Below are 22,233 nucleotides of genomic sequence, written 5' to 3' on the forward strand. Positions count from 1 at the left end.
GGCGAATTAAATTGGACTGCAGAGGCAAATCAATTCCCAGGCCTGTTCTCGCAGATGATAATTAATGGTTAATGAGCACGGTCTTTTAGCATAATAATACTCTCAACCAGAACATGATATTGGAGATTACAACTGGGAGACGGAGACGCAGATTCTAGCCAGCAGCTTTCTGGGGGCATCTCTGACTCTCTTCCCTGCCTCCCCTTTCTCATCACCAGCCGGCATGAGGTTGACTTAGCCTGTTAATAAAGGCACTCAGACGGCATCAGCTCCCAGTCCTAGAGGGCTCTCAGGCAACTCATTCCCTCATGCCTGTCCTTCCTCACCAAGTCTACCTCCTCACTGCAGCAAGAGGGAGGGCTCTTGTCAAAGAATCATAGAATCATCGTAGAGCTGGAAGGGACCCTGAGGGTCATCTGAAGGAGCGTCTCCACCCCCATCGTTCTGCCCAGACACTGAGGTCCAGCGCCGAGGGCCTTCTGGCGGTTCCCTCACTGCGAGAAGCCAAGTTACAGGGAACCAGGCAGAGGGCCTTCTCGGTAGTGGCACCCGTCCTGTGGAACACCCTCCCACCAGATGTCAAAGAGAAAAACAACTACCAGACTTTTAGAAGACGTCTGAAGGCAGCCCTGTTTAGGGAAGCTTTTAATGTTTGATGCATTACTGTATTTTAATATTTTGTTGGAAGCCACCCAGAGTGGCCGGGGAAGCCCAGCCAGATGGGTGGGGTATAAATAATAAATTATTATTATTATTATTAGTAGTAGTAGTAGTAGTAGTAGTAGTAGTAGTAGTATTTAGTCCAACCCCCTGCAATGCAGGAATCTTTTGCTCAACCTGGAGCTTGAACCCACGACCCTGAGATTACGAGTCCTGTGCTCTACCGACTGAGCTATCCCAAGGACTGGTGGGCTCCTGCTGAGGTGTGAGCCCTCAGCATTGCCATTACCCAAGTTCCCATAGTGTACAAGTGACGCTATTAAAAACAGACTTGGGCCACACCTGCACCATCCATTTAAAGCACTATTATATCACTTTAAACAGCCACGGTTTCCCCAACAGAATCCTGTAAACTGTGGTTTGTTAGGAGTACAGAGTGTTTGTTAAGTGCTCTGAGAGTTTTTAGGAGACTCCTATTTGAACTGATTTCTTTGCACTGAGGAATTCTTTATGCAAAGATGAGAAACATATTTTTCTCCAGAAGCTGTTTAACTTCAGCTTCCATCATCCCTGACCTTTCAACCTTTTAATTGGGGTTGATGGCAGTGGGAGCCCAGCGACACCTGTGGGTCTACATTTTCTCCATCCTTGGGCCAAGGCATTGGACTAAGACCCGGGAGATCATGGTTCAAGACCCCAGCTGTGCATGACACCTACTGCATCTCCTCCCAACCTACCTGTCAGGGTTGCTGTGAGGATTAAGATGGAGGGGCGGGGAGAGAATAATTACCGTATTTTTCGCTCTATAAGACACACCAGACCACAAGACCCACCTAGTTTTTGGAGGAGGAAAACATGAAAAAATAATATTCTGAATCTCAGAAGCCAGAACAGCAAGAGGGATCGCTGCACAGTGATCCCTCTTGCTGTTCTGGCTTCTGGGATAGCTGCACAGCCTGTATTCGCTTCATAAGACGCACACGCATTTCCCCTTACTTTTTGGGAGGGAAAAAGTGAGTCTTATAGAGCAAAAAATATGGTACATATGACAGCCTGAAGTCTTTGTAAACAGAACAGGATAAAGCATGCACTCATTATATACCACATAGGAAAAAATCTTATATCTGCTGGGGTGCCTAGTATTTTTTTAACGTGTGCAGACCTGGTAAATCGGACTTCACAGATATTGCACATATATGGCTTTTCCCCCGTGTGGGTCCTCATGTGCCGTGGCAGCTTCCCGGCTCCCATGATTATTTTGTTGCAGATGGGGCACTGCTGGGAAGCCTTGGGCTTGATCTTTCTCTCTTCTGGCCACCGAGGAAAGACTCCCCCAAAATGGGCAGCGCTGAGGAAGTTCAGGTAGGCTCCGTAATCATTCTCCGCCTTGATGTGCCCCAAATGGGTCACCGGGTTGTTGGCAAACATGTCCTTGAAGAGGTCATTGGGGAATGGGGCGGAAGAAGGTTCCTCCTTCTCCTCCTCCTTGATCTTCCTCTTCCGGATGACCAGATCCAACGGGCCATTGTCCACCTGCTGCTCCTCCACCTGGGAAAAGGCGCCAAAGTCTCCATTCCACAAGTGTGGGAAGAGGTCAGGGACAAAGGGAGACAGAGCCGGCCTCCGTTCTGGCATGCTAGATTTAGGGTACAAGTTCTCTCTTAGGAGGGACTCAATGGAGAAGTCTCTTATCACGCCCAAGGAGCCATTGGAGTTGTTTGCCTGAAAATGGTTGGAGAACCCACTTGGTCTCTCTGAGTAAGCTTCCTCTGCGAGGTCAGATTTGGAAGGACTTTGGTGGCAGCCAACATCTTGGACGTCTGTTAGGTTCTGGTTTGCGAAGTCTCCCACGTCCTCTTCTTCCTCGTCCTCCTCTTCTTCCTCATCGTCCTCTTCTTCCTCCTCCTCCTCCTCCCTCTCGTCTCCCTCCTCCAAACTGGGCTCCATGATTTCTAGGCAGACGTTGATGACACACTGGATCTCCAGCATCCTGGCCGCGTTGAGGATGTGCTTGAGGTTCGAGGTGGTGATGGTGAGGGTCGAGGTATAGGCAAACTCGAGGATTGCCGAAAGTGCTTCAGGCTTAACAAAGTCAATCTCGTAAACATAGGGCTGGTCTGCTAAAGTGCCGGTAGTGAAGAGTTTCTTAAAATATTGGCTGCAGGCAGCCAGGACAGACTTGTGGGTCCTGTATTCCTGGTCCTGGACAATGAGGATGACATCGCAGAGGAGGCCGTTGTGCCGCTGCTCGTTTAAGCCGCAAAGGACTTCGCTGCTGTGATTTGGGAATGGGATCCCTATAAGGTCTTCAATGCCATTGGCCATATTCTCACTTAGAGCCCTAGGATGAAACACACACACACATACAAAATGAATTAGCGCATTCGTATTTATCCTTGAAGACAGCAGAGACACAAAATCCCCAGAAAGAAAAATCTTTCAAAACCTGGGACTCAATCTGCCTTTCGATACAGGCAATTGATCACCACCACCGCCATCTTTTAAGGGATTTCTATATCGCTTTATAACCTCCCAAGGAGGATTGCTTGCAACCGATCAGCCCAACACAGTGCTCACATTTGAAAATTTAAAATAGTGGTAAAAACAATGCAAAACATCAGGATAAAAGCAACAGACAAAACAGTTCTGAAATGGAAGGGCCATTTAGAGTGTTCCTAAAGGCCAACAGAGAGGGGGTTGTGCAAATTTTCCTGTGCTGGGCATGCCAGAACAGGACCACCTCAGAGAATGATGCTCTGATCCTGGGACTTATCAACCTCACTGTTTTCAATACAAGAGCCGGATGCCCACGAATCCAGTCAATTCATTGGCCCACCCAGTTTTGCTCCTGGTCCTGCCCACCCTGCTACGTGGCCCCTGGAAGGTTTCTCCAGAATTTACTATTTCCCCATGTGACGTTAACATATGAGAGAGTGCTGGAGGTGAAATAGTTAAACAGACTGCCCAGTCAGAATCCAGGGGGTGGAGTCAGAGGGACTATAAAACCAGCTCTGGGAGGGGTGAAGGGAGGAGTTTGTTGGGAGTTGGGTGGTTGGTTGGAGTGGGAGTGAATTGAGATAGAGTCTGTGGGTAGGTTGAGTTGGTGTAGCAAAATAGGCTGAGTCAGGAGCAGTTAGGGGCTAGGTAGACAAGTAAATATCTGAGAGGTGGTTTAGTGAGTGAGAGCAGGGAGCGGAAGTTATAGGCCTGGATAGGCACCCCCATGAATGTAATTGACTGATACTGTTTATGAAACCACACGCTTGTTAAACTGCAATAAATAAACAAAAGTTTATGTTCCAATTTAACCCTGACTGGACTCAGTATTTTACCAGGTAGGGCCTGGGTGGTGGCAGCGGGAAATAAAGTGGTGGCACAGGGATCAATAGACGGTGAAACGTCCGGGGACCCTGTCTGATCACCACGCGCCACCCCATCAATATTGCCATGATTACCCAGGCTATAGATTCCAGCTTACGTTGACACTGAATTTTTGTTTCCCGTCCCCAGCACAAAGCGTCCCCAGCCACCTTCCCACAAAGGTGCCTCCCTGCCCTTCCTGTCTCTGCTTCCCCACCCTAAATGCCCATCTATCATCTCACTACTCCTGCAGTCCTTATCGCCGCCCCATCTTTGCTCCTTCAGAAAGCACATTAAGGGAATCACGATTAACATCGTTGGCTGCTCCCGGGTGCCCCAGACACATCGCGTCTCGCCGTGCGCGAGGCATTGAATTCCTTGTTCTGTCCTTCAAGGCCCTCCGTGATCTCATCCCACACCCTGCCCTGCACTCTTCCCTCCCTCCCCTCCTCTGTCTGCTCTCGGTCTTTATTTAGACTGTTCCCGACAAATGGAGCCGCCTCCCATTATTCTCCTGTGCCTTCGGCCTCCACCTTCATTTAATTATCCCTGCCGCTGCACTCCTCCTTGGTCGCAGTGTCTCCCACATCCTTCCATCCCCTGAAATACTTGTTCTGTGCCGCATGGGTTTTTCAAGCACAGAGGGTGCAGCTTCACTGCGTGAGTGAAGCACAAGCTCCGGTCCAAATTTGGTGTTATAGGCTCAACTCTTGCTCGGATGCAGAGGGTCGGGCAGGGGCGCTGCAACACACCTGAGCATTGCAGCACAGCAAAGTTGCCCCAAGAGGCTGGAGGCAGCACAGAGCGTGTTGTTTGCCTGCATCAGGGGGAAGCTGACTCCTCTGTGAACTTGCTTTCAGAGGCATTGCACAATGTAACAGCAGCAGCAATTTATTTATTAGCCTCCCATATAGAATGTTTTTATGGTTCTCCCTATTTGGGGGGGGTGGGCTGTGAATTGGTGGCACCATTTTGCCTACATACGGATCCACGTTCCGAGAAAGAATTTGCTGATAGTGTGTATGATGGTGGTCAGGATAATAAGGTTATCAGTAATAAAACATGTTGCTGTTATACACTGAAGTACAGTGGTACCTTGGGTTAAAAACTGAATTCGTTCCGGAGGTCCATTCTTAACCTGAAACTGTTCTTAACCTGAGGTACCACTTTAGCTAATGGGGCCTCCCGCTGCTGCTGTGCGATTTCTGTTCTCATCCTGAAGCAAAGTTCTTAACCTGAGGTACTATTTCTGGGTTAGTGGAGTCTGTAACCTGAAGCATCTGTAACCTGAAACTGGAATAACTGGAACAAACTGGAACGTGTCCAGAGGAGGGCAACCAAAATGGTCAAAGGCCTGGAAACGATACCTTATGAGGAACGGCTAAGGGAGCTGGGCATGTTTAGCCTGGAGAAGAGGAGGTTAAGGGGTGATATGATAGCCATGTTCAAATATATAAAAGGATGTCACATAGAGGAGGGAGAAAGGTTGTTTTCTGCTGCTCCAGGGAAGCGGACACGGAGCAATGGATCCAAACTACAAGAAAGAAGATTCCACCTAAACATTAGGAAGAACTTCCTGGCAGTAAGAGCTGTTCGACAGTGGAATTTGCTGCCAAGGAGTGTGGTGGAGTCTCCTCCTTTGGAGGTCTTTAAACAGAGGCTTGACAACCATATGTCAGGAGTGCTCTGATGGTGTCTCCTGCTTGGCAGGGGGTTGGACTCGATGGCCCTTGTGGTCTCTTCCAACTCTATGATTCTATGATTCTATGATTCTATGAAACATCTGTAACCCGAGATGCCACTGTATAGTGAGAATCTGCCTGCCTGCTCACCCAACCAGCCAGCGGAGAAAGAAAGCTGCAACTGGTAATCAAGAGGGAGCAAGCTTGCTTTCTCCTGTTCTGGAGGGTAGAACTATAACCAATGGCTTCAAGTTCCAAGAAAGGAGATCCCAATTAAACATGCGGAAAGAGTTGTTCAGCAGTGGAACGGTCACCCTTGGGAGGTTATGGACTCCCCTTCCTTTGAGGCTTTGAAGCAGATTTTGGATGACCATCTGTCATGGATGCTTCAGTTGAGATCCCTGTATTGCAAGGGGTTGGGCTACATGACCCTCAAGGTCCCTCCCAACTCTACAATTCTATGATTCTATGCACATAACGGGACGTGGATGGCGCTGTGGGTTAAACCACAGAGCCTAGGGCTTGCCGATCAGAAGGTCGGCAGTTCAAATCCCCGCGATGGGGTGAGCTCCCGTTGCTCGGTCCCTGCTCCTGCCAACCTAGCAGTTTGAAAGCACGTCAAAGTGCAGGTAGATAAATAGGTGCCGCTCCAGCGGGAAGGTAAACGGCGTTTCCGTGCGCTGCTCTGGTTCGCCAGAAGCAGCTTAGTCATGCTGGCCACATGACCCAGAAGCTGTACGCCGGCTCCCTCGGCCAATAAAGCGAGATGAGCACCGCAACCCCAGAGTCGGTCACAACTGGACCTAATGGTCAGGGGTCCCTTTACTTTTTCCTATGCACTTAACATCACATGTTGTTTGGCTCTAAGAATGAGGAAACCTTCTTTTCCTTTCCGGTCTTGTGGATGGCTTATGCTTCCTTGCTCAGAAACGTAGCAAAACAAACAAACCAAACCAGACTGGAAAGAGAAGCTGCTGAATTGCAACTCATTACCAAACTCAAAACCATGGAGAGACCTGGTTTGAACAAAGACATTGGATTCTTATCTCATTATACATGACTAAGCCATTTCTCACCTTCTCACCCCTTGCCTTTTCCTGTAAGACCTATTACAGTCATTAAGAGTCATCAACAGGCTCATCTCAGCTATCTGCCAATCTCCCATTCCCACCACCCTTCTGAGTAATACCCCTCCCCACCTTCTCACTATATAGAAGGATCTGGCAACTTCTGCTTCAGTGTATCTGAAGAAGTGTGCATGCACACGAAAGCTCATACCAAGAACTAACTTAGTTGGTCTTTAAGGTGCTACTGGAAGGAATTTTTTTTATTTAAACAAACCAAACGTAGCCAAGCAACGACCAGAGGCACCAGCAAACATACATGTTGGACACGCGTGAAGGAGATTCGGAGACCTCTCTGCCCGGCCGCTGCTGGAAACCTAGAACCGGTTTCGATGGCTGGTGCATCTTAAACAACTCTTCTACCTCGAAAAGTCCAGGGGAGCTTGTCTCAGGGTACAGAGGGAAAGGAATGTGTTCTGATTGCAGAGCAGTCCGATGTTTACGGCGTGGGCTTCCTCAAGCGTGCCACTTCCCTCCCGCCCACAGAAGATCAATCAGCAGCTGAGACCTTGAGGTTATCTCTCTGCGCCATGCCCACTGCCCACACTCCCAGCCAGCCAGCCAGCCTCTCTCGCTTGGCAATTACTGTGTGGGAGAAGGATGGCCGGCCTTGGGAGACGGGATGAGAGCAGCAACCGAGAGCAGCTGCTCTTGCAAGCCAACCTTCCTCAATTAATTTAATTTATTAGGATTTATACACCGCCCTTCATCGTTAAGAACTCAGGGCGGTTCACAAAATAAAATACAGGATAAAAACAAGCAAATAATTAAAAGCAAAACAACAGCTTTTGGCTTGGCTGGTTATTTGGGTTTTTCTGGTGGTGTTAAATCCGCGTTTTCTGTATTATTTAAGTTTTGTTTTAAACCATTAACTCGAGACACCTCAAACCTTGGGAAATCAGCTAGTAAATGCCCTTCATGATACTTCCTTGGTTATATTCAGCACAAAAGACAGAAACCTGTTTTTGAGGGCACCCCTTTTCCCACCTGGGCTAAGTTGTTCTCACAGGCAGACCTGCGCATGGGCTTTGCTGTGTCAGATTGTGGGATAGGACCTCACACAGCTGAGGGCTTCTACATGCGAAGGGGTTTCCTGCACACAGAAAGCTAAAATGCCAGGGAGAAAGGCTTCTGGCCTGGCTCGTTCCTCAACAGCTAATTTTCTGGGTGCAAAGAACTTCCTTCCACCTGTACAGAGGGGAGCAGTCTGTACACTTTGCAAGTGGTACAGCTCACCTCAAAAGCAGCAACAGTGCTGAAAATACATGTTTTGAGGGAAAGTTTAGGTTTCTAATTGCAGGTTAATGTAGAAATGGATTGAAACACGGGGCAAAAACTTGTGAAAGTGAGATTCGTCCATCCCTAGTTATCGCTCACTTCCCAAGAGAAAATATTCCAGATACAAAGCTTAGCACTGACTCCTTCCATGGCTGACCCTGTTTAGATCTTAAGTGAAAATGTGAGCTCTTCAGCACAGTTGCAGTTCATCTATAGCCTGTAGGAATGGGAAAAGCCACCCATTTTGGTATCTCTCAGTTTCTCATTTTCCCAGTCTTGGGATGTTATGTGCAATACAGTGGTACCTCAGGTTAAGTACTTAATTCGTTCCAGAGGTCCGTTCTTAACCTGAAACTGATCTTAACCTGAAGCACCACTTTAGGTAATGGGCCTCCTGCTGCCGCTGCGCCGCCGGAGCACAATTTCTGTTCTCATCCTGAAGCAAAGTTCTTAACCTGAAGCACTATTTCTGGGTTAGCGGAGTCTGTAACCTGAAGCGTATTTAACCTGAAGCACATGCAACCTGAGGTACCACTATATTGCCTAATAGACACATTTTTGCAAACCAATTCCCCCTCATACACAGCAATGGAAACTTCAATGTCATTTTCACCAATACACCGCAGGCATACCCTTAAAGCCAAAACGGTGTATAGTCAAAACACTTTGGGTGAAAATGTAGGATTGCCAAAGGTTCTCTCCCCCCCCCCCGATGGCTGCCTGCTTTTAAATTTTTTTTAAAAAATTGCCTAGCCTGCAAAGCTGAATGTGCACATGTTAAATGCACATAAGTTAAAGGTAAAGGGACCCCTGACCGCTAGGTCCAGTCGCGGATGACTCTGGGGCTGCGGCGCTCATCTCGCTTTACTGGCCGAGGGAGCCGGCATACAGCTTCCGGGTCATGTGGCCAGCATGACTAAGCCGCTTCTCGCGAACCAGAGCAGAGCACGGAAATGCCGTTTACCTTCCCACCGGAGCGGTACCTATTTATCTACTTGCACTTTGACGTGCTTTCAAACTGCTAGGTTGGCAGGAGCAGGGACCGAGCAACGGGAGCTCACCCCGTCATGGGGATTCGAACCACCAACATTCTGATCGGCCAGTCCTAGGCTCTGTAGTTTAACCCACAGCGTACATTATGAGCATATGCATTTTTGGTACACATTGCTTGGCTGAAGAACTGCACTGCCAAATTTAGAGAAGGGCAGATTTGATGGCTGCATTTCGGTCCACATATTGTTTCGGAAAGAGAGGCTTAGTTAGGCTCTCCTTTCAATGCAAACTGAATCGAATTTATCCCCCAACCCTAATGCTCTGTCTCTGTCTCTGCGCAGTTCAGTGTCTTCCAATGACCTAGAGGGCTAGGCCTGTTTACCTGCAGCAAAAGAACTGCACTCTCCACCCCCCACCCCTCAGATCATTTGCTAATTATCCCGACTAGCCCTCTAAACAACATTGACATAAGTCCGGAGAAAAGGCCTCTCCCAGCCGCCCTTTGGCCAGCCTGACAGTTCGACAGCTGTGTTGCTCTGCACTGCTGGACAGGATGCAACAGCCGGCTCTGCAGTGACCTTCAAAATCTCATGCCCTTCAGGGTGAAACTGGCAGAAACCGAGACAGAGCGAGAGAGAGAGAGGGATGAAGGTGACACCTAACAGCAAGCCGGCCATTTCTCTTCCTAGCCCCTTTCTGTTTTATTTATTAACTGGGCAGTCCTATCCAAGGCTACTCAGAAGTCAGCCCTGTTTTGTTCTGCCGGGCGTACTCCTTGCTAAGAGTGCAATTAAGTGATGCCTTTGGGGGCTTGCTACTACCCAAGATGGCTTACGGCAGAGAATTAAAACCCTGCAACAATTTTATTTATTTTAAAAATCAGAATAACACATCCCAGTGACAAAAGCGAAAAGCCGCAGCTTAAAACCCAAGTCGCAATACTTTTCACTGAATGGAGATTTGAACAATTTGGTTTTTATGTTACATGTGAAAACTAATGAGGAAGGAGCCATTTGTACTTCTTCTAGGAAGAGCTCCAGGGATATGGGGCCACCAACGAAAAGACAGCATCTCTAGTACACACAATTTTGATGAATGTTGACAGCAAGTCTACAAGTGGGGATTCAGAGGCCAGTCTTGGGCCGGGGGGGGCGGTTTATATGGGTGCAGGCGTTCCTTCAAATAATCTGTTTCCAAACTGTTTCAGTCCCAGTCTTCACAGGCCTGGTTGTCTTCAGATGTTTTGAACCACAGCTCTCATCAGTCACAGTTTGCTCACAATTAAAGCTTTAGTGTCAACATGCAACAAACAATAACATGGCATGGGGGTTTGGAAGGATATGTGTCTGCATATTTATCCATTAATAATCTTTCCTTTTCCGTTTTTGTATCCTCCGACACCTGGACTAGTCTGAATCAAGTATAACCAAGTGTGCTGGTACCCACTGATGGGATGTTAACATTGTTTTGTCTTCCTTTTGTTCATATTCGTTTTGTATGTTGCATGATGCGCGCCAACTGGAAGCAAAACAGCACATCCACCTGGAAACCTTTCCAGGTACAAACAGTATCAGAAGCAGGATTGGGTATGACTGCCCCGATATCATCATGAGCGCAAATTGTTGTGACTGCACAATACAAAGGACGCTGGAAGGTCCTAAGTACAGTCGTACCTTGGATGTCAAACGCCTTGGTACTCGGATGTTTTGGCTCCCGAACGCCGCAAACCCAGAAGTGAGTGTTCCGGTTTGCAAACATTTTTGGGAAGCCAAACATCCGACGTGGCTTCCATGGCTTCCGATTGAGTGCAGGAAGCTCCTGCAGCCTATCAGAAGCCACGCCTTGGTTTTTGAATCTTTCCAGGAGTCCTGGAATGGATTAAGTTTGACAACCAAGGTACCACTGTACAGGCAACTGCAATAAGTGCATACTGCTGTGTCCACATTTCTCTCTTCCTCCTCAGTTGCATCTTGATTTATAGACTGCATGACTCTTAGGCAGGGGCAGATTTTGGTAATTCAAATTTCAGCAGCGCCCTATGCAAGGTCAAAATGTGCCCCCCGCCACCTCTCGCCTTCTGTTGTACACGTTCAGTACATCATAGTCACGCTGACCTCTGCAGCTCAGTGCCCAGTATGGGGGAACCCACCGTGCTCCCCAAAATCCAGCTCTGTTCTCTTAAATTGTGCAAACCACCTTACACATGGACAACGCTCTGTAGAACCTGATAATCATCTACACCAGCAGGAGACACCTGGTGCCCTTCACATGTTGTGGACCACAACTCTCTTAATTCATTACCATCAGCCACGTTGGCCAAGGCTGATGGAAGTTGTGGCCCAGTATACCTGAAGGAGCATCTCCACCACCTTTATTCTGCCCGGACACTGAGGTCCACTGAGGGCCTTCTGGTGGTTCCCTCACTGTGAGAAGTGAAGCTACAGGGAACCAGGCAGAGGGCCTTCTCGGTAGTGGCACCCGCCCTGTGGAACACCCTCCCAGCAGATGTCAAAGAGAAAAACAACTACCTGACATTTAGAAGACATCTGAAGGCAGCCCTGTTTAGGGAAGTTTTTAATGTTTGATATTTTATCATGTTTTAATATTCTGTTGGAAACCACCCAGTGTGGCTGCGGAGGCCTGGCCACATGGGCAAGGTATAAGTAATAATTTTATTATTATTATTATTATTATTATTATTATTATTATTATTATTATTATATCTGGAGGGCACTATATTGCCTGCCCCTGTCTTCTTTACAACCAAATGGCGTGTCCTAAAAGATGGGACTTTGCTCCTGCTAGAAGAGGTACAGCCTGTCTGGCAAAGCTTCCTCGTGGGTAGAGCGGCCTTGTTACAGAGCACCGTCCTCTATTTGAAAGGCGGCTTGGTTCAGTTTGAAGATGAAGAACCTAAACAAGGGTAAGCAGGAGGGAGCTTTGAAGCTCTCCATCCAAGTTAGTAGCAACTGGATAGCAGGCGTTCACCTGGTCCCAATCTTCCCAGCTATGATGAGACGCATGTCTAATTTAAATGACTGCACGGGGGCATCTTACCCATAGAGGCTAGTGGTGCGGGGCGCCGGGGCGCCAAGTTCTGGAGGGTGCCAGGGAAGAGGCGGATGCTGGACGCGGCACCTCCTGGCATCAGCTCGCCGCCCTCACCCGCCTCTGCCATGCCACGCCGAAGCAGCGCTGCACCCTGAGCCTCCGTCTGCCATGGCCACCGTGGCACAAAGTGGCCAGCTGAACCGTGAGGCCCTGCGTCCAGCCTCTGCCTCTTTCCCACCGGAGGAGCCACCCTCCAGCTGCTCCCCACCTCCTCCAGCCCCGCCGGCAACACCGTCCTCCCTAAAAAAAACTCTGGGAAACAGGGGGAGGGGGCCGCCAGAGGGAGCTTTGCACCACGGCGCCAGATATGCTTAAGACGGCCCTGTGACTGCAATTGTTTCTTAATTTGCAAATAAGTTAGCACATGTGCATTTTTATGCAAAACGGTGCTCGCTTTTTGAGGAGTGATGAGGAAAGGCACGCCCTACGCACAGGGCTTATGGGAGACACTTGTGCAGGAAGGGGTCAAAAATTGTTGAACGAGAGCCCGGTCTTTGTAGTGGTTCAGGAATGGACTCTGTACATGGAGAGAGTGTGTATGACCTGAAAGAGCTTTGGTTGGGAGCAGCCTTCTCTGTTCTGCATATAAAAACGGCAGCCATCACTGGCTGAAAATAAACTTCAAGCCAGTCTGTACAGGGTTGGGGTTTGAAATTCAAGCTTGCAAGGTAAAAACCAGAATCCATTAATCCGCCGAGACGCCCACTCCCCCGAGCCACGAAGCATTCCAAGCGAGGCAGACTTTGGCTCATAAATCTCCTGAACCGCCTTATGAGCACCAGCAATCAACAACCCTCCCTCTGCTCTCTCTTTCGCCCCCCCCCCGCCACTCCTCCAACGCACACACACACACCCAACCACACAACACCACAAGATCACAGCCGGAGGGGGAAACCTGCCATTGTCTCTCCTTTTGGCATGTGGGGCTCAGGCCAAGTTTGTTATTGCAAACCTCCCCTGGACACACCCTGGAGACTATATTTGCGAAACCGCAGCCAAACCCACCCCAGCCTCTGAAAGAGGCTTTGCTTTGCAATCTGCAGTGCTTCAAGATTTATCTCGGGGTTCGTCGTGTCCCTACTCCACCCCTCTTTTCAACTTCAGATTCTCTGCTGTGAAAAATTGCCTACTACAGAGAAGCAATAGTGTAGCCGGTATTTATTTAATTTATTTTTTAAGGGAGGGAGAGCAAGTAAAAAAAAGGGAGGATATGTGCAAAAATGGGGTTGCCCTCTGGAATATTCTTGTTCAGGGCTGCAGCCATGCAGCCCTGGCCCCTTTTCCAAATACTCCCTTCCATTAGCACCTCACCCATGGTGTTCCGCTTTCCCCCTCAGACAGCATTCTGTGCCCAAGGAGCGTGCTCCATCTTCATCTAGTGCAGCCTTTCTCAACCTGTGGGTCCCCAGATGTTGTTGAACTACAACTCCCACCACCCCTAGCTAGCAAGGCCAGAGCTCAGGGATGATGGGAGTTGTAGTCCAACAACATCTGGGGACCCACAGGTTGAGAACTGCTGATCTAGTGTCTCCCCAAGCCTGCTGATAGCTCTTTGTCTGCCTTGGCGGTGCTGTTTTGGCTGCAGAAAGGTCAACGCCAAAAGAACTGAGATTCCCAACCAGTCTCCTGCTCGCGAACTAGACCAACGCAGCACTTCGCTTCAGTGAGTGGTGTTCTGTGATTAAAAACCCCACCCTGGTCTGGAAATGCAACAGATTCTGCCTGCGACTTTTTCTTAGCGAAGCAGATTTTCTGCCACGAACCCAATGCATGGGGAAGCAACCCTAACTTGGTCTACTCAGATGTAAATCCTCCTGAATCCAGCAGGGCTTACTCCCAGGTGAAAGGAGCTGGGATGGCAGCCTCAGCCTTCACCCGGAACCTGAAAGTCAATGAATTAGGCATCAACAAATGGAAAGAAGAAAGAGCTCTACAAGCAAGGGGCCATTACTTAGAAGACCCTGGCACTGGTAGTTACACACCTTCCTTCGGAAGATATGTGCAACGCACCCAGAGTCGGATCTTAGATCATTTCAACAACTAGGCAGATACCTACGGGAGTAGGCTGCTGCTCAGATACATTGGCTTAAAACTTTGAAATTAAAAATTGAATCAAACCCAGAAACAGACTTGTAATGGGTGATGATCTTGAAGTATCTGGAGTAAGTATCTGGAAAACTCTTAGGGCACAGCCAAGCACCTTGGGAAAGTCTTCCATAATGTCAGTACCAAAACCCAAACACAACAAGCAGCATAAGGTAAGCTGGAGAGCTCTAGAAATGTCCAGTGAAGGCTTAGAAAGCAAGTAGGGACCAGTAGAGCTGGAAGAAGACAGTTTAGGTTTCCTGGAGTCACCACCACTTCTCTAGGAACTAGAATCAATATTCTAAGTGCACGGCCACCAGGAACCTGGGATTTTCTGTCCTTGACAAGGGCCCCGTAATAGCGTTCCAAATGACCTTAAGTTGAGTCAAAATGTCTTGGAAGGGGAGGGGAGTTTTCCCTCCCCTCAGCAGTTGGCATCTGGCGATTTCCATTCTATCCCTTTGTGGAGGAAATGAGTAAAACGCCGACTGCCTGACCCACCAGCAGAAACATGCAATTTTCGGACATAATTGCACATTTCCATGTAATAGCATGATCATAACAAGCAGGTTCGATTTGCTCAAGTTTCGGTCCAGGCCGTCCCTCTTCCATATTTAAACATCCTGGCCTCCTCTTTGCCCATAATTTTAACTCTCTGGCCGTGTGGGTGCTGACAGCTGTTGGGTTCTGGGACCGTTCCTTATCGAGGGGGACGGCAATTAAATACAAATCGGCGGAGTTGATTTCCTGAGATGAGATTTCCTCTCCCACCCTCCTCATCCAGTAGCTTCTGCTCCAAGAGCTCCACTGCAACGAAATATATTTTGTGTACCAAGGCAATGACATCAATCAACTGGCCCTCTCTCTCTCGGGCTCCACGCCTTCCCGCATTGCACCTACCAAGAGCTTATCACCAATTCCACACGGCTTGCAGAATTAACATGGGAGGCATGCTTCACCTTAACACCCCAATATATTTTGTTTGAAGAGTAGGGGAGAATAGGAACATATGAAGCTCCCTAATAGTGAGTCACACCATTGGTTCATCTAGCTCACGACTGTCCACAGAGACCGGCAGCGGCTACCCAGGAAGAGTTGGCTCATTCAGTTGCATCTGAGCAAACAGGCTTCAGAATTGCCATTCCCAGCACTTACTGGTACTGGTGCAGACTGGGGAAAGAGGAAGGAGCTAGCTATCACGTAGGTGCTTCCACTTGCTCGCTGCTAGCTTTGGCTCATGCTATAGATATCCACGGGACGCGGGTGGCGCTGTGGGTAAAAATACAGTGCCTAGGACTTGCCGATCGTATGGTCGGTGGTTCGAATCCCCGCGGCGGGGTGAGCTCCCGTCATTCGGTCCCAGCTCCTGCCCACCTAGCAGTTTGAAAGCACCCCTAAGTGCAAGTAGATAAATAGGTACCGCTTTATAGCGGGAAGGTAAATGGCGTTTCTGTGTGCTGCGCTGGTGCCGGCTCGCCAGAGCAGCGATGTCACACTGGCTACGTGACCCGGAAGTGTCTGCGGACGGCGCCGGCTCCCGGCCTCTAGAGTGAGATGAGCGCACAACCCTAGAGTCTGACAAGACTGGCCCGTACGGGCAGGGGTACCTTTATAGATATCCACACAACAAGCTTCCAGGGCGAATTAAACAATTCTGAGCCCAGGAACTTGTTCTGAGTTCCAGAACCAAAAGGAGATCACTGTGATGGCCTGGGACTCGGGCTCAGAACCAGAGGAGACTCAATCTGCACCAGATCCTTTGCCTCAGGCATCATCTGAACCAAGTCTGGGGCCTGATCCTGAAGAGTCCCAGTCTGCACAGGTTCCCCTGCAACAAGCACCAACTGGGCTGAGTCAGGGGCCTGAGCCTGCCCTGGCTCCAGATGCAGGGATTACCTCATTGCCTTCAGCTGGGCCATCACTTACAGATGCTCCACTACCGGTTGGGTCAGGGGAGGCTGAGGCGCCCCTGGGTCTAGTAACCCACCAACATCTCCCAAGCTGAAGACTAAGGTCTGAGAGAAGGAGAGACCTGAGTACTCGCAGGAGGAGTGCTCGCCTTCAGGTGAAACAGGGAGGTGAGTCGCCGTGGGAACAGGACCGGCCGTTACCCCGACAAAGATAAAAGGCTGTCGGACCCTGTCCCAGGTTGCAGGAGCAACATTGCTATTTGCTAGATCCTGCCTGAGATCCTGTACCTGTCCTTGCCTGGTTTCCTGCCTCGTGTCCTGCCTTGGCTCTGTTGGACTGACTCCTAGTGGAACCTTCGGATTCTGGTCCGGTCCTGGACTGCGTTTCACGGGTTACCCCCAGACCCAGCACAATCACAGCCCTCCCATATGTGAAAATCCACTCGTGGGGGACACTCCCACCAACCCCCCCCCACACACACCCTGCTTTCTTCATTTCAACAATTCAACCAGAATGGGCAGGAAATAAGAACATATAAGAACATAAGAAGTGCCTGCTGTTCAGGCCAATGGCCAGTCTAGCACAGCATTCTGTTCTCACAGTGGACAACTAGATGCCCATGGGAAACCTGCAAGCAGGATTCAAGCACAACAACAGCACTCTCCCTTCCGGTGGTTTCCAGAAACTGGTTTTTGAAACCATTACGTATTGCCTCCAACTGTGAAGAGAAAGAACATTGGCTCCAACATGGCTAGCAGTCGTCAACAGGCCTCATCCATGAATTTGTCCAATCCTCTTTTAAACCCTTCTAGAGGTTGGTGTCCCTCACTGCCTCTTGTGGGAATGAGTTTAGTTCTTCCTTTCGCCTGTCCTGCATCATCGGCTGTCTACTAGTCCAGTTTGTTGGCATTAGTAAAGCAAGCCAGGGGAGATCAGAAACCCTTGCTGATTTCCTTCAAATGGTCAAGGAATTGGCCAGCAGGTCTCAAGTCTATGCTATGCTCAACCCTCGGGTACAGAATACCACTGCAGGCAAAGGAAATGTACCAACCAAAGGCTTGAAACCGATAGGGTAGAGTCCACAGCTGCCAACCACAAAGCAAGGCAAAAGTGCAAGCTGAAGTACCTCCTTGATTCAAGCGGGCAGATGAGAAAGACAGAAATGGTGCACGGAATGTCTGAAATTTCCTCCCCTGCTTTCTGGGGGCCAGAAACAAATGAAAATGGAGCTAAGGGACAGCTTTTTCTAAAAAAACCCCAACCAAGGCATTTTAAATCTGGGCAAGGGGAAGAGGACTCTGCTTTTTTCCAGGCTGGTGAAACCAGAAATTCTATCTGGCAGCAGCCACCTACAAAAGCCACCATCTTGGCTATTAGGGTTCCCGTCCTCCTCCTCCGACTCTCTCATTCGAAGGGGGGCAGGAACCAAGCCTCCAGCAATGACAACGCTCCCTGTGTCTTCTCCTCCTCCTCCTCCTCCTCCCTTTCCTCTGCTGAGTCATTCCCCTTTGCCACAAACTACTCAGGCCAGTCCACAGCTGCGATTGGAAATGCAGCGTCAGCAAACAGGAGAGCTGTTTAAGAAAACAACTGTGTATGTGGTTGAGAGAGCAAGAGCATAGCAGGTCACACCGGAGAGAAGCGGCAGCTCCTTTGGGGGGGGGAAGGACAATGGCCGGGTCTCCCAGTTGCTGTCGGTTTCTGACCCCAATGGATTTGTGTTTTTCCATCTTGCAGACAGGAGTACGGTGGGATATTTGCATATGTTTGGGCCGATAGATAAGATAGATAGATTAGATAGCTAGATAGCTAGATAGCTAGATAGCTAGATAGCTAGATAGCTAGATAGATGATAGATACAGCAGCAAGAATATTGGCACAGAAATGGAAACAAGAAATGGAAACAAGAAGAATTACCGGCGAAAGAGGAATGGCAGATGAAATTAATGGACTATGCAGAATTAGACAAGGTGACAGGAAGGATTCTAAACCTGGGGGATCAGAGATTCTCAGAGGACCGGAGTAAATATGCGAACTATTTGAAAAGCAATTGTAATCAACAGATTATGCTAGTAGGATTGCAAGAAGTTTTGCAAGGAGGACTACATGAAATATTGCAGAGAAAAGTATGAAGAGAATTTTTAGTGAAGGACTATTAAAAGTAATAGTGAAATTAATGAAATGCAGATCTACTGAAAAAGACTGAAAAGTCTTCAGATGTGGTTGATGGAAGTCCAAAACACTGAATAAGATGAGAAAATATGTTGTATGTTTTTTGGAAATTTCATGTAAAAATTAATAAAAATATATATATTTTTTATAAGGTAGGTAGGTAGGTAGGTAGATAGATAGATAGATAGATAGATAGATAGATAGATAGATAGATAGATAGAGATAGATAGATAGATGATAGATAGATAGATGATAGATAGATAGATAGATAGATAGATAGATAGATAGATAGATAGATAGATGATAGATAGATATAGATAGATGATAGATTAGGGTTGCCATATTTAGAAGACCAAAAAAGAGGCTGCATTTGCGGGCTTCAAATGGGAACTTCAGTAGGAGAGAAGAGCCAATTTAGGGCCTGAGGGTAATTCGCAAGGAGCTGCCACCTGCTATTCAGTGGTTCACCACATGGGGGAGCTACTCCCTGACCCAGCAACTCCGGAACTTCATCCAGGAAGTGACCAAACCCAAGACCTGCTCAGCTTCCAGCGAGGCTGTTACAACATGTGCTCCCCAACCCATGCACGTTCAATCCGTCGAAATCACCCATGTGACTAGTTTAGGAAGGTGCAGGAGCCAGGGGATGAAATGATGCCAAACAGCGCTTTTATTCAAAAGGGAGCGGGGGAGGTGAACATTCACACAATCAAAGTATTTTTCGGAGGGAGGATTCAACTCTGCTGAGATATCCAGTTTCAACTTGAATATTCAGCACCGCCCTAAATAGTGACCACACAAATAAGGGTTTGTGTTACAGCCTCCTTAATCCTTCTAGTGTGCAGTTCCAGGATAATCACTCAATGTGGCATCAGGTTCCCGGGCCTTAGGAAGGAGAAATTTCAGGAAGCAATCTCTGCGGCACTGTGGGCCTGTTCAGTGGAAGTGAAAGGCTGGCTTTGTTTGGTTTTTTCCTTTACCATCTAAGATTGGCCGATACTCCCTGTCCCCATTGTAACCATGCTGAGTGTGTGGAGGCAACCATTGTCCTAACTCAAGACCCATGTTCCCTTTGGAGCAATCTCTCAGGGGTCCCCCCTCTCTCTCTCTGTGCCACCCCTTCTATCTCTAGTCCATGGGTAGGCAACCTAAAGCCCGGGGGCCGGATCCGGTCCAATCGCCTTCTAAATCTGGCCTGCAGATGGTCCAGGAATCAGCCTGTTTTTACATGAATAGAATGTGTCCTTTTATTTAAAATGCATCTCTGGGTTATTTGTGGGGCATAAGAATTCGTTCATTTTTTCCCCTTCAAAATATAGTCCGCCCCGTCCCCCCACAAGATCTGAGGGACAGTGGACAGGCCCCCTGCTGAAAAAGTTTGCTCAAAAAGTTTGCTGGACAGAAGAGGGGCAGATCAACTCTTGCAGGAGGCTGAACTGATGACCCACAGGGCGCTTTTGAAATCTAGCCAAGAAGAGAACCCACTCCTGGCACAGGGGAGAAGAGAGACACTGCCCTCCATGGCAGCAAGGGTGCTGACCCCACTTCTGATGGCTCCACACACAGTCTGGACATTCAAATACGGGCTGTGCATGTAGAATCCTATACATGTAGACAAAAACAAAGAACATAATATCCCACCTATCGGGACTGTTGCAGTCTGGGGTGGAATTCAGATTCCCCTGTGAGAGCAGGGCGATAGACTAGATAAGCAGAGGGTCCCGCCACTGTCCGTACGGCGTTCAAGAGCCGCCGCCAGCAAACCGCTATGTACAACGCACGCACTGTACGTAGCAACGCTGCACATGCGCTGTACATAGTGGTTTGCCGTCAGCGCCGCCCAAACGACATATGGGCAGTTTGGGATCCCTCTGCCGCCGCCGCAGCCAAAAGTGGAGGATCTTACCACCGTCTGCACAGTGCTCAGGTGGCGGCAGCGGCAAACCACTACGTACAACGTGTGCACGGTGCTGCACGCATGCGCTGTATGTAGCGACACTATGCATGCATCATACGTAGCGGTGCAATGCATGTGCAGTCGGCGTTTTGCCCCACCCTGGGTGTTGGTTAGCTTTCGTTCACCCCTGAAAAGGACGCAGATAGTACTCTATTTACTTCGTCAGCAGGCAGTTGAACTAAATGATCTCTTATGATGATTATTTTATTATTAATATCAAGCCCATTTGGCGGGGTTTCCCCAGCCACTCTGGGTGGCTTACCTCAGGTTAAGAACTTAATTCATTCCAGAGGTCCGTTCTTAACCTGAAAACGTTCTTAACCTGAGGTACCACTTTAGCTAATGGGGCCTCCCGCTGCCGCCGCACCGCCACCGCGTGATTTCTGTTCTCATCCTGGTGCTACTAGTACTACTTCTGGGTTAGCGGAGTTGGTAACCTGAAGTGTTTGTAACCCAAGGTGTTTGTAACCCGACGTACCACTGTATAAAAATGTAACCAAACAACACACAAACAAAACCCAGAATCTCTTATACAGACTGTATGATTCTGGGACCATGCTCACTATCGCAAGAGGCAACGTGAAATCTGCTGTTGAAACACACACACACACAAAAAGTACCCCCACACACCACAATTCCACACAACAGTAATGAGGAAGGTTTCACTGCTTCCCAGACACCAGCAACAAGGCCCACAGCATGGGTGAAGCTCCCAGCTCCCAACCTCTGCCTTTCTCTCAACAGCACCAACCTAGCAGCAGCAACAACAACAAAAAGATGGTTCCCTTTTCCATGTTGATTTGTGCAAGGCAGTAAGGAAGGGATTAAGATCCATACACAACATTACGCTAATCCATCCAACTACAGAAGACGTCCTGAAGAAAAGATTTCCTGCTAGAGCTTAAATCGCTCCTTCCTGCCTTTGTGTCATGCTCTGTGTTGGTTAATAGATAATTGAGGCCCATTGCCTTCCGTACTTGCTAATGGCTTGTCATCTGACTTTCATTTGTTGCCTCAGTTTCCCCCCATGTAAGCTGGCAGAGACAGCTCTGAGCTGCAGAGGGTGGGGGGCAAGGCAGAACAAAACGAGTATTAGTAGCACTGGATGATGATGATATATTATTATTTATTATTTATACCCCGCCCATCTGGCTGGGTTTCCCCAGCCACTCTGGGCGGTTTCCAACAAAACACTAAAATACAATAACCTATTAAACATTAAAAGCTTCCCTAAACAGGGCTGCCTTCAGATGTTTTCTAAAAGTTTGGTAGTTATTTTTCTCTTTGACACCTGATGGGAGGGCGTATGACATCTCCAGAAGTATTGGGCTCTCCTTCCTTGGAGAGGTTGGCTAGATGCTTTAGCGAGATTCCTACATTGCAGGGGGTTGGAATACAGTGGTGCCTCGCAAGACGAAATTAATTCGTTCCGTGAGTTTTTCGTCTAGTGAATTTTTCGCCTTGCGAAGCACCGTGTCGGAAAAGTTTTGGGAAAGCTTCAAAAATCGCAAAAACCTCAAAAAAGGCTACCACACCGCGTTCTATGAGTTGCTCCTCGAAGTCAAGTCGCAACTGTATTAAGGGTGTTAAGAAAAAGGAAACAAACTTGCAAAAAACACAAGATGTTTTCGTCTTGCGAAGCAAGCCCATAGGGAAATTCGTCTTGCAAAGCAGCTCAAAAACCGCAAAACCCTTTCGTCTAGCGAGTTTTTCGTCTTGCGAAGCATTCGTCTTGTGGGGCACCACTGTAATTGATTTTCAGGGTCCCTTCCAACTCTACAATTCTGTAATATGGGAGAGTCTCCCAGGGCAGGAGTCTTCAGCTGTTGCATCGTGACCCATTACTGCCCTTGCTTCTACATAAGGGAGGTCGTACCAATGGCTCAACTCTCATTTTATT

The 22,233-nt window shown here is 48.5% G+C and overlaps 1 protein-coding gene across 4 annotated transcripts in view; it reads right to left on the reverse strand.

The window, feature by feature from the left end:
- ZBTB7C (zinc finger and BTB domain containing 7C) overlaps nucleotides 1-22,233 on the reverse strand; it is a 246,159-nt gene that overhangs the window by 15,536 nt on the left and 208,390 nt on the right. For all 4 annotated transcript variants that reach the window (XM_082241983.1, XM_082241981.1, XM_082241982.1 and 1 more), the window contains one exon: nucleotides 1,823-3,001. In XM_082241983.1, the coding sequence (XP_082098109.1) occupies nucleotides 1,823-3,001 (1,179 nt within the window). The remainder of the gene's footprint in view (nucleotides 1-1,822; nucleotides 3,002-22,233) is intronic.

The sequence above is a fragment of the Podarcis vaucheri genome (assembly GCF_965113315.1).
Source record: "Podarcis vaucheri genome assembly, chromosome: 11".
Taxonomy (NCBI): domain Eukaryota; kingdom Metazoa; phylum Chordata; class Lepidosauria; order Squamata; family Lacertidae; genus Podarcis; species Podarcis vaucheri.